This window comes from Gossypium raimondii, chromosome 10, assembly GCF_025698545.1.
Source record: "Gossypium raimondii isolate GPD5lz chromosome 10, ASM2569854v1, whole genome shotgun sequence".
NCBI classification, from domain to species: domain Eukaryota; kingdom Viridiplantae; phylum Streptophyta; class Magnoliopsida; order Malvales; family Malvaceae; genus Gossypium; species Gossypium raimondii.
In genome coordinates, this window is record NC_068574.1 from 11,982,726 (window position 1) to 11,995,054 (window position 12,329).

At 34.5% G+C, this 12,329-nt stretch overlaps 1 protein-coding gene across 1 annotated transcript; it reads left to right on the forward strand.

Annotated features, from left to right (window-relative positions):
- Positions 1 to 681: 681 nt before the first annotated feature.
- Positions 682 to 4,858, forward strand: LOC105776226 (mitogen-activated protein kinase kinase kinase 5-like). Its single transcript, XM_052621569.1, has 10 exons — positions 682 to 1,346; positions 1,845 to 2,465; positions 2,547 to 2,634; positions 2,720 to 2,782; positions 2,884 to 3,047; positions 3,157 to 3,232; positions 3,353 to 3,412; positions 3,488 to 3,613; positions 3,843 to 4,186; positions 4,279 to 4,858. The coding sequence occupies exons 1-9, from the start codon at positions 907 to 909 to the stop codon at positions 4,044 to 4,046; spliced, it is 1,842 nt and encodes a 613-aa protein (XP_052477529.1). The 5' UTR covers positions 682 to 906; the 3' UTR covers positions 4,047 to 4,186; positions 4,279 to 4,858.
- The last annotated feature ends 7,471 nt before the right edge of the window (positions 4,859 to 12,329 follow it).

A 12,329-nucleotide genomic window follows, 5' to 3' on the forward strand; every position in this document is an offset into this window, starting at 1 on the left:
ATTTTACCGTTGCCAATGTTAAAAAAAATGATCGTTTGTGGAAAGCGCGCTTAGCTAGATGCGCTTTCACACACATTCTCTAAAAATGACCTATTCCCCTAAATTAAAAAAAAAAAGACCTAAAAAGCCAAATAAATAAATAAGCCTTAAAATTTGGTTATTGTTTAGAATAAAGTAAAATATATAAAAATTAAGGATAAAATGTAGAATTTTATTTTTAATAATTTAAAAATATATTTATCAAACAATCTAATTATGTTTTATAATTAATTTTAAGTAATATATCAAACAATTTTATAATTTAGATTTAGTATTTAAAATTTCAATTTACCAAATAATATTTTATTTATATACCATTTTTAATAAATAGAAGAAATAAAAGAAGTAGTGTGATTTGTCAAAAAATAATAATGTATGCAAAATGCAGCTTTTGTTTATACGAATCTGAAACCACTAAACCTCCATTACTAATCATAAACTCGTTAATTCAGTTTTTATTTATTTATTTATATAATTATTGCAAAAGTGAGTTTGATTAACTATAAAATCCCTTCCAATTAACCAAATCCTCAACTAATCCAACATCCACTCCTTATCATGGAATTTCTCCCTACTTTTTTAAAATATAATATAAAATTTATTATTAAATAAAAAATAAAACAGAATCAAACAAAAGGGCGTTCTGTTGTAAACCGCCTGTTTTGTTTGAGGCAACACATTAACAATGCAGGAGGAGGATTCATAACCAAAACTCGGTTTCCATCAAATCTTCGTTCTTCTTGTGCTTTTTTTTTTTTTAAACCTAAAATTTCTGGGTTTTTCCCGTCCTTTAGTTTTTGATCAAAAATTTCATGTGGAGTCCATTTTTATGAATCGAATTGGAAATCTGATTTCTTGTTTTTAGCCATGCGTTGGCTTCAGAGTCTTTCTTTTTCTTCTTCTTCATCGTCATCTTCATCTTCGTCTTCTTCATCAACCTGTACGGGGAAAAATTGTAAAGAGAATCATAATAATAAAAACCATAAGCAATGTTACAATTTTGGGTTTCGCCTGGGGGTATCTAAGCTGACGAGGCCACGGGAGCTGAGGCGTGTAAAAGATCAGGAGGTTGCTCCCACGAAGGAAGGGACGGCGCCGCTGCTCTCCGCCGGTTACCATACTCCATTGTCCTCGCCGACTTCGTCTTTTAGGGGAACAACGCCTGCTTTGCCGGTGCCATTGCCGCTCCCGCTTCCCGTTCCGGAAGGAGACAGCGAGCAACGGTTGTCGCCGAAAGAATTTGGGCTTGGTAAAGGTTTAGAGGATAGAGATAAAGAAAAAGCAGATGGAACTCCTCCCAATTTAAGGTGAATTTGATTTTCTTTCCCCTTCTCAATTATTAGTTTTAATTAATGTCAAGCTTCTGTTTTAACATTTTATATAAGATTCTGCAATTATTATTTAATTTTAAATTACAATGAAGAAAAAGAGAAGGGTTTTTTTTAATTATCATTTCTTTTTGTTTCTTTCCATGAATCACTTGATGTTTTCTCTTAGAAGAGTTTTAAGGAGATTGAAATTCCTTTTTTTTTTTTAGCCAATTTTAGGGTATTTTTCAAGCAAATTATGATCTAGAGGATAATTTATTCATAGACTGCTGTAGCTTTTGATTGATAGTCTGAAAATCTAAAAACTTAAAGCTTGTTCATATATGAATTTGTTCTTAATATCTCGACCATAATGCTGTAATAAAATGTGGTTTGTGTTTTGCACAGAAGTTTTAGGTTTTTATTTTTGTAGACATTACCATAATTGCTTTACTAGTTTTTTGCAATAATTGGGAGTTCCTTAAATTTTCCGAATAGCGTGTTTGCTTGTCGTGGCTGCTGGAAAACAACGGATCATGCCAAAACAAGACCTATGAAAGCATTAAGCCAAGAAATGATTATAGAGGACAGCTTCGAGGATGAGTGTAGGGCGAATGTTCCAATTAGGAGTGCCCCTGCAAGTCCGTCAAGCAGTCATGCTATAATTTGCCCACAGAGCAAGAATGCAGGGGACATGTTTCCACACCACATGTTTTCTCCAAGTTATCATGCTTGGTCTGCACCAGAGATGTCAACATTAGGCACTCCAGTGGTTCCTCCCTTAGCATTCTATGATTACGGTGGATTTAGCTCTGATAATACTCCATTTCACAGTCCACCAAATAGAAGTCCTCATCGAAGGCAGAGTAGCCATAGTGGACCTACTTCACCAATACAACAATGGGTTTCACCTGACATCTCACCATCCCGACTTGAAAGCAACGGCCATATCAATGTCCATCCATTACCCCTTCCTCCTGGAGCAGCCATAGCTTGTACATCAGCTTCAATTACCCAAGTTACAACTAATCCAGACCCATTGCCAATGAATTGTCAATGGCAAAAAGGCAAGCTTATCGGGCGTGGTACATTTGGAAGTGTTTATGTTGCCAGTAACAGGTATGCAAGTTTTATGTATCTTGCTTGCCACTTGCCCAGTTGCTTTTGCTATCTAAACACTAAAGGGACTTGTTTGGACAGAGAAACTGGAGCTTTATGTGCAATGAAGGAAGTTGAGATATGTCCGGATGACCCAAAATCTGCAGAGTGTATAAAGCAACTAGAGCAGGTTTTTCTGCCGCAAATATTACATTTCTTTGCTCTAGAATGTTTGTTTCTTCTACGGCCATTGTAATTACTTTCTTTCATTGCAGGAGATTAAGGTTCTTAGCCACCTCAAGCATCCAAACATAGTTCAGTATTATGGTAGTGAAATAGTAAGTAATATGCCGATTGCATGTTTAGGGTTTTCACTTTTTCTGCTTGCCTCACAATGTCTTAATAACTTCTATTAAGAATTCAAATTGTGCATGCGCAGGCTGAAGACAAGTTCTATATATATTTGGAGTATGTTCATCCTGGTTCAATTAATAAATATGTTCGTGATCACTACGGTGCCATAACTGAATCTGTTATTCGCAATTTTACTCGCCATATTCTTTCCGGGTTGGCTTACCTGCATAGCACAAAGACGATCCACAGGTATATAGCCAATTAAGATAGCCAATTAGAGTGTAAAAGTGAATGGCATCTTATTATTCTTGCATGACCTATCAGTGGCTTAATTATGCTGTTTATATGTTCTTTATAGGGATATTAAAGGTGCTAATTTGCTTGTTGATGCATCGGGAGTTGTCAAGCTTGCTGACTTTGGGATGTCCAAACATGTAAGTCTCTGTCTTCCCCTTCTCTTTGGATACATGCTTGTCATGGATAAGGCTTGGTGTAGCTTTGTTGTTTTTTTTTTTTATTCCGATCGAATAACTTTGGATCTGTTTGTTGCACAGCTTAGTGGACAAAGAGCTGATCTATCTTTGAAGGGAAGCCCATATTGGATGGCTCCAGAGGTGCCGTGTTGCTACTATTTCAATAGATAGTGGTCTTTAATTTAAATATGCTGACATCATTCATTTCACCTGCAGCTCTTGCAAGCTGTGATGCAGAAAGATAACCGTTCTGAACTTGCTCTAGCTGTTGATATTTGGAGTTTGGGTTGTACAATTATTGAAATGTACACCGGTAAAGCACCATGGAGTGAATATGAAGGGGTAAGCTACTAATGTATCTTAGTTCACTCTATTAATCATTGTGGGGATTGGAGAAAATCTAAACATGTATGCCATTTCGATTGTGTGGGATGGCCTTTCTTGTCTACTAATTAAGACTTAAGAATGCACTAATTGTCTCCGTGATCCAGACATGGTTCAAATGCTTGGTCTAGTTTGTTTTTAAGTAAAAGCCATTGCTTATTTCTCAAAGTTGTCACTTTCAATGCAGGCTGCAGCTATGTTTAAAGTGCTGAGGGATACTCCTCCGACACCTGAAACATTATCACCCGAGGGGAAGGATTTCCTGCGCTGCTGCTTCCAAAGAAATCCAGCGGACAGACCATCTGCGAGCATGTTACTAGAGCACCGGTTTATAAAATGCACAAACAGTCGGGTGTCTCATCATCTAACGGATAACGTCCATGGTAGATAAGAATACTTCCCCTTCCACTGTTGCTGACATCTAGTAGTTTATTTACTAATCGGTTTAACAAGAGACCGATTTGAACTTAAATTGGATAAATTGCGAGTTCAGCAAAGCCTGCGAAGTAAAAAAATTGCTACTCCTGACAGGTAAGAAGTTGCATGTCGCATTGCCATTTGCATATCCTTATTGATTCATTCAATCAAGTTGGTAAATTTATACTCTATTATTGACCTTACAGTCCAGCTTCAATCTCTTTTCTCCGGTGAAACTCCTCGATGTGAATCACAAGAGTTCCGACTTAAAACAGTGTCTGCATTTTACCCTCCTCGTTCTACCTTTGAGGCTCTTCCTAGTTCGTTGCTTTCATGCTGGGGTCAAGATAACTCATCATCCATGTCCTACTGTTTACCATTAACATATCTATCAAGCCGGAGTCTAAGGAGAAGCATATTCTCGGATAACAAGGAAGAGAGGAAGAAGCAGTGTAACACAAATTCAAGGATTCTGCTGGTAAGGCAGCTTCAAGCATTGGCATGGAGAGCTGAACCAAAGACACGCTACTTGATCTCTGTCTCATCAATGACTGGTTGAACTTCCGGAGCTGGAAGCATGGCTAGAACATGATGTATAAAGCATAAAACAGGGTTTTGTATACTATTGACAATTTGTAAAAGCTTGCTTTTGAGTTCATGCATGTCTTACAGAAGGTGACATCCTCAACTCCATTAGTTGAATGAATTAGTAGATTTTAAGTTAAAATCATTTATGGACAACTGAGCATTATTATTATTCTTTTATAGGAAAATGGTCAAATTTCAGTTTTTGGTGTTATTGTCTGGGATTTAATTTATGTAATTTACTTTTAAACATGATTTGGTTTTATATTTTTATAGTATTATTAATCAGTCTAAATAATTAATATCATTAACTATTTTAATTAAAATGTTGATATTGATTTTTAAAAATAATTTTGACATGATGAATTGGAGTAAGATGGTGTTCCTACCTAATGAAACCATTAAAGGTCTAATTAGGTTATAATAATAGAGGACCAAATTAGATCAAATAAAAGTATATAGATTAAATCATAAATTTAAGCATAGAAGAGTGTTTAATACCAAAATATTACTTATGATAATCTATACCTAGTACAATCATTCATATATATATATACGAGGATCCACTCGTACTAATGTAAAACTAATTAATACATCCATTACTTTTTTAAAGATCGACATTTTAACGTTCTAACCGTCATATTTCATGTTTTATTCATGTAGATAATGCATGTTAAGTTTAGAATAAAGAAAATTTCTTTTTAAATATTTTTTATGTAAAAAAATTTAACTGTTAAATATATATTTAATGTAATGACCCATTTTCAGTGGTGGTGGAAACGATAATTTCGGGACCCAATTCAGGCAAGCGAGTCAGTAATTTATTATTTAATCAATGTTTAAGAAGCTTGAGGGGACTTGTATTAAAAATTTATTAAGAAATATTATTGTTTAGTTAATTAAATTAAGGGAGAAGATTAAGTTGTAAAAAATTGAAAGTTAGTGCCTATAATTAAAGGTATTAAGTAGTAAGTTATTAATAATTGATGGTCTAAGGGGATAATTAAACCATGGAGAATGTTAGTGGACAAATTAGGACTAAATTTAATTAATGAACAAATTTAATTAAAGAAATAAACTTAAAGTAAAACAAAAAGGAAATTGGGTCATCTTCTTGATGGGGGTGCCGAAAATAGAAGGAAAAAAAAAAAGAGATAGCCATTGTTGAAGCTTGGATGTTTGGTTCTCTAAGCTAGTGCATGTAAGTGTTTTCTTAATTTGTTTTGCATGAATTTTGTGTTTTTGGAACCTTTGAAGTTAGACCAAACTAGTTTGTGGATTAGATTATTATATTATGTTAAGTATAAGGACTGTTTTGAGTTTTTCTGTGAAGGTGCAGGAGGCTTTTGGGGTTTATTTTGAAGTTTATTGGTAACTTAACTATTTTGGGAGAAGGATTTTGTTAGTTTTATTCTCTAATGATTTATATCGTATAAACTCATGTTATTATTAGCGTAAATTATAAACTTGAGAAATGTGGGGGACTATTTTTGAAACCATATGAATTTCGGTTAGTTAAAATGTGGATTAAGCTTTGGCATAAGGATTTAATTGGATAGAAGACATAAATTAAGAGTTATACTGTAAAATTTCATTTAGGGGTTGATTGAATGGAATTAATATATGAGATTAAATTAATTTTTGATATTAAGGATTGAATTGTGTATTGACTATTTGTTGTGAACTAAATGTAGAGATATGATGGATTGTTTAAATAGAATTATTGTAATTTTAAATTAGTTAATTGAATTAAATTATTGTATTTAGATCAAGAAGCGAGCAAATCAGTTGTAAGTCGAGGGAAGGAGAAGGCTGCCGATTAATTCATCTCGTTCACTGGAAACTATCGTAAATTCGATAAGTTCATAGTTTTGAACTTAACCTTTTATCTATTTATTTAATTATTATTAGATGTTATTTGAATACTTTATATACAATATTATGTCTATATTTGAATGAAGATGATATTTAATGAATGAGGAAATTGTGGAATGAAATAGTGTCAATTTGTTGGTTAATCCAACTAGAGCTAGGCTCACATTTAATATCGTCAATTTATCCGACTAGCGTTCAGCGCAATTTTCGTCAGTTTATTTGGCTAGTGTTGGGCACACAATTGTCTGTCTAACTGACTAGTGCTGGGTGCAATTATCGTTGGTTTATCCAACTAGAGCTGGGCTCATATCTAAAATCGTCAAGTTATTCGACTAGCGCTGGGCACAAACTCTTTTGCGGTTTATCCGCTAGGCATCAAGTGCCATGTAACGAATGAATCATACGACAAATTTATATGAGCCATTGAAAAGGGATTGGAATAAACTCAAATGCTTTGGTTATACTTATGGTTAGAAATCTACTAAATGTTGGTTCCCTTGTTTGCAGGTTAGATATATATAGTAGACTCGGACTCATCATCCTACAAGAATCCAGTACTCAATGTTGGTGATGTTTTCTTTTGTGTTTTTGGCATGTACCTAGGGTGTAAATATGTCCTAGAAGTTGAATCTTTTGAATATGTGGTTATAGGTTTGAATATATATAGATATATGTTTATTTAGCATGTTTTGGTGTTGGTTGGATTTGCTTGAATGTATATTTCATGTTATAAGTTCAATGAAATTGGTTATTTTGAGAAATGTAAGGCATGATTTATTGAATTGGTATTTGTTCATAAGAGCTATGAGTTAGATGTATAGAAGAGTAAGAATTCCATTAATTGAATGAAAATTTAATTGCGGTTTCAATGAGGACACATTAGTTAGATATTTGAATTTTAGTTAATTGGTATATTTGGACATGTATGAGTGAGGTTTTTTTCATGATTTTAGTATGATTTTAAGCATGGTTTGGTAGTCAAGTCAGGTATGAAAATTTCCTTGTTTTTGAAGCAATTCAGGGTACACACGGCCTGGGACATGGGTGTGTGTCTCGGCCGTGTGACCCCCTGTTTCTAAATTTTTGTGACTTTTTCGTAGACATTCCAAATGGTTTCAAATTGGTCCAAATTGCTTTTAAGATATTTTTAAGGCCTCGAGGACTCGATTTAGGGACGGTATGTATGTATATGGTTGGTTTACAATGTGATTGTATTATTTAATGATATTAAGTTTAAATGTTTCTGATTGTACCATAATGCTCCATAACCCTAATTCGACAACGGATATGAGTTAAGGGTGTTACATATATGTTTAATATAGACAATAATTTAGATTGATAAAATAGAGATATCAAATTGATTTAAAATTTTATATGCATGACAAGTACAATCATATTGATAAATTTAACGATTGGTTAGTAGAAAAAGTATATAGGACGTAAAATCATATTAGTTTTATGCCTGTATTAATTCATAATTGTTGAGTGTGGGCCGACTCTTTCGAGAGAAATTTTTGAAGTTTTGTTCGTCAGAAAGTTGACTTGTCCCTCAACAACCAAATATATTGTATCTGTGTTGGAGTTTTGTCCCTGCCCTTTGTGAGAGTCGTGTGCGGCCCACAAAGAAGGGTGCTTCGGTTAATAGAGATATGACTTGCAAAACTCAAAAGAAATATTAATATAGAAGAATGATAATTAAGTTACCTAAATTCGAGACAATTCAAACCACCAACCAAAAACGAAAGATAACACACTTACAGGCATACCATGTTTGCAAAATTTTCACTCTTTTTTAGTAAATAAAGATAATTTAGGTAACTTGAGAAAAAAACAATTTAGTTATAGAATTTTATGTTTCATTATTTTTAATCAAAATAAATATTATTACTATATTTTAATTAATTATGGTTTAAATATTATTTTATAAAAACGCATAGCAATCAGATGGGAAGCAATTACCCCCCTATTTGTAAAGTACCCCTCTTCCTATTTTTTTTAGGGGGTTGAGGCGAGAAATGGCTTGATGAACCATTCCCTTCACTTATTAGTGATCATCTTCTTAGATGCATCATCGATGGAATGAGTGGAAATTTTTAAAATTTGAGGTATGAAACAATATAGAAAATGAAAGAAAATTAAAAAAAGAAAACCTAGATCCAATTTCAGGGATATAAAAAATGAAAAAGAAAAGAAACCCAGATTTGGTCTCATAGTTTCCAAAACATGAAATGAGAAAGAAAATTAAAAATAACCCAAATCTGGTTTCATGGATGTTCGGGATAACTTTTTTTTTCTTTTTTGAAATCGTAATTGTGGGGATTTTGGTCTAAGTTTGATTAAATAGTTCCAATTTTATATGAAAAGGGTTGGGTATTGTTGTTGGAAAACAAGTTGGAAAACATTGAATGTAAGCAGAGCGGAATTTTTAAATTTAATTTAAAATTGAGTCAAGATATTTACAAAAATAAATCTATTACTTCAATGATATTTGTGTTTTCAATTTGTTGTTCTCAACTTTCAACCATTTGATATTCTCTATTAATCTCAATCTCTGTTTGCTAGAGCATGGACTCTATTCACAAATCGATGGAAATTTTAGTGAAACTCTCAAGAGCTAGAAACCGAAGACGACTTCTATCAAAGTATAAAATTTATTTTGTGAAAATAAATTAACTATATGTTGACAAAATGCCAATGTAAATATGAGGTGTGTCATTGACCTAGTCCTTTGTCTCTATTTATAGAGAAAATAACAAGAGTTTCAGTTGAACAATGTGTAACTAAATTAATAATATTTTAATAGAAAAATCGACTCTCGAGAACTTTAGTCTGGCAAACCATGCAGCCTTAGACATTTTCCTTACTTCAAATCTGCCTAAGTCAGTCTTACTATCACAAAAAGAGAATTCTCGCAGATTTTCTCTAAAGCACCGAACCAAAACGGAAGCAAGCTCGAAACAAAAGAGCAAATATCAAACATAAAAGCCAAATGAAAAATAGCACACACCAAGTGTTTGAGTAAATACTCTCAAATATATTCACAACTACGAATGAAATAATTACAAATGAAGAGGGAGAACTCTATTTATAGTTTAGCTCCCCCAGATCAAGCGGTATAGGTCAAATTACATCAATGGTTGAGATTAGTTCCCATCTACAATAAGAGAGTCATAAGGGATTTAAATTTTATACTTGTTTATCCTTTAGGATTTACAATAATTACTTTGGTAAAATATAATTTTTACAATTTAATCAGGATCCAAGTAGATAGGCCTTCAGTCTCTTCCAAGTAATGGGTCAGTCTTATCGGGTCAAATGATCCCTAATGAACAAGAGGGAACATCAGAGTGTGCCTTGGTTACGAGTTTCTTTATACGGCCCATGACATTCTCCCCTACCTGTTCTTGTGACACCTTCGCTGCGTCTTTAGAATGAAATTGGTCTATCATCTTTTAGAATTGTCATAAAGCCTTGGCAGGTTCCTAACTAGTCTCAATATCGGAAAACCCCTTTCCATCGAACAAGGTACTCATGCCTTGGCTTGTAGTACTTCCGTCGGATTACTCGATCTACCAAAATGCACTTAACATCACGATCATAGGAGACCCTTACCCCAGTTGGTGCTCGTTCAGACTTGCCTTGATTTGGATCCCCCTGATCCTCATGGAAAGGCTTAAGCATACTGACATGGAACACCGGGTGAACCTTGAGTTTCACTAGCAACTCCATTTTGTAGGCTACCTTACCTACCCTCTTCAGAACTCTAAAAGGTCCCTCATATCGTCACACAAGCCCCTTGTGCAAACCAGTGTGGTGTAAAATTAGGTGCAGTTTATTAAGGATTGAGTCACCAACCTAATACTGCACATATCTGTGATTTTGATCAATCTACTTCTTGTTGCATTTACTTGCCTTGTGTAGGAAAGCTTTAATTAATTCATTTTTCTCTTTCCAATCTTTAGCAAATCGATAAGCAATTGGATTTGGTCCTTCATAATGGGTCACAAGAGCATTGGGTGTGAGTGGTTGTTGCCCCATCACTATCTCGAATGGACTCTGATTCATGGCCCCACATCGCTGTAAGTTATAAGAATATTGGGCCACATCCAACAACTTTGGTCAATTGCTTTGTGTGGCACTCACATAGTGACGAAGGTAGGTCTCCAATAAAGCATTTACTCTATTGGTTTGCCCATCAGTTTGCGGATGCATGCTAGTGGAAAAGTTCAAGCCCCATCAACTTGAACAACTTTGTCAAGAACCAACCGATGAATTGCCCATCTTGATCACTGACAATAGACTGTGGTACTCCCCAGTATTTTACCACATATCTAAGGAACAAATGATTTACCTCCTTAGCAAAACACTCATTGGTCGTTGGAATGAAAATTTCATACTTGGAAAATTTGTCAACCACAACAAGGATACTCACAAACTCGTCAGATTTAGGCAAACCAATAATAAAATCTATGGATACACTCTCTCATGGACGTTCTGGAATAGGAAACGGTTACAATAAACTAACCTACGATTTTAACTCCACCTTATCTTATTAGCACACTAGTCAAGTCTTCACATAGGTGTCAACATCATCACTCATGTAAGACCAATGATAGCGATCCTCCAAAAAAGCCAACGTGCGGTGCATACCTGGATGGCCAGCCCATCTTGAATCATGACACTCATTCATAACTTCCTTGTGCAAATTCTTGTATTAAGGTACATAAAAGCAATGCCCTTGAGTGTACAACAACTTTCTCTTAAGTCAAAATCGCTTCGTTTCCCCCTCTTTAGCGAGCTCGATCAAAGTTTTGGCTGTATGATAATGGGACAATCCCTTTTGAATCCGCTCCAATAGAGAGCTATCAGGCTGACTGGTTGTGTAAACTTTATTTTTCGTCTTAATGCATCAATCACTATATTGGCTTTCTTTGGCTTATATTCCATACTGAAATCAAATTTAACCATAAAAACCTGCCAATGAGCCTCCTTGAGAGACAACTTTTTTTTAGTCAAAAAATAATTATTTGCAACATTGTTCGTAAATACCACGAACCTGAAACCTAGCAAATAGTGTCTCCATGTGCGCAAACAATGTATGACTGCAGTCATTTCTTTTTCTTGAACCGAGTACCGTTGCTCAGTATCGTTAAGTTTTCGACTCTTAAATGCAATCAGATGCGCATCTTGCATCAATACTCCCCCAATAGCATAGTTTGATGTGTCTGCATGCATCTCATACGATTTGGTATAATTCAGCAAGACAAGCACGAGCTCTTCAGTCATTACTTGTTTTACTTTATCAAAGGCTTTCTGACACTATTTTACTTTACCGTGGGTTTCACTTTAATTTAGCTTGGAATTCTTGTTCGTGACTTTCTTGTTCGGGAGTATAGTCATACGAGTCACAAGGGGTTTCAGTTAGATGTTTAGATCTTTCCAATTGTCGCTCATCTATCTCTTCCAATGCAGTTATTGTTTCGTTTCTTTGTTGGTAAAGTTCTAGCATGAGCGCTTTTTTGGTTCGCCATAATTTCTCATTGTTCGTATACTCCTTCCTTGTATACTTCTTCCTCGTCCCATTGGTTCGTTGAACCTCCATTGCTCTCGTATGTATACTTGGCTTCGATGGGAGTTCGTTCGAACACTTAGGCTGATTGACTTTGTAGTCACCACTCTATGGTTAGTTGAATCTCAGTACAACCAACTCAATTTGGATTATTTGTACACCGACCCATAAAAATCAATATTCATTATTAAATCTAATAATTAACAAGGTAAATAAAAATAATAATCA

Coding starts and splice junctions, on each gene's coding strand:
- LOC105776226 (XM_052621569.1), top strand. CDS start 907: ATGCGTTGGCTTCAGAGTCTTTCTTTTTCTTCTTCTTCATCGTCATCT. Junction 3,233..3,352: donor ACTTTGGGATGTCCAAACAT/GTAAGTCTCTGT, acceptor TTTGTTGCACAG/CTTAGTGGACAAAGAGCTGA. Junction 3,413..3,487: donor CATATTGGATGGCTCCAGAG/GTGCCGTGTTGC, acceptor TTTCACCTGCAG/CTCTTGCAAGCTGTGATGCA.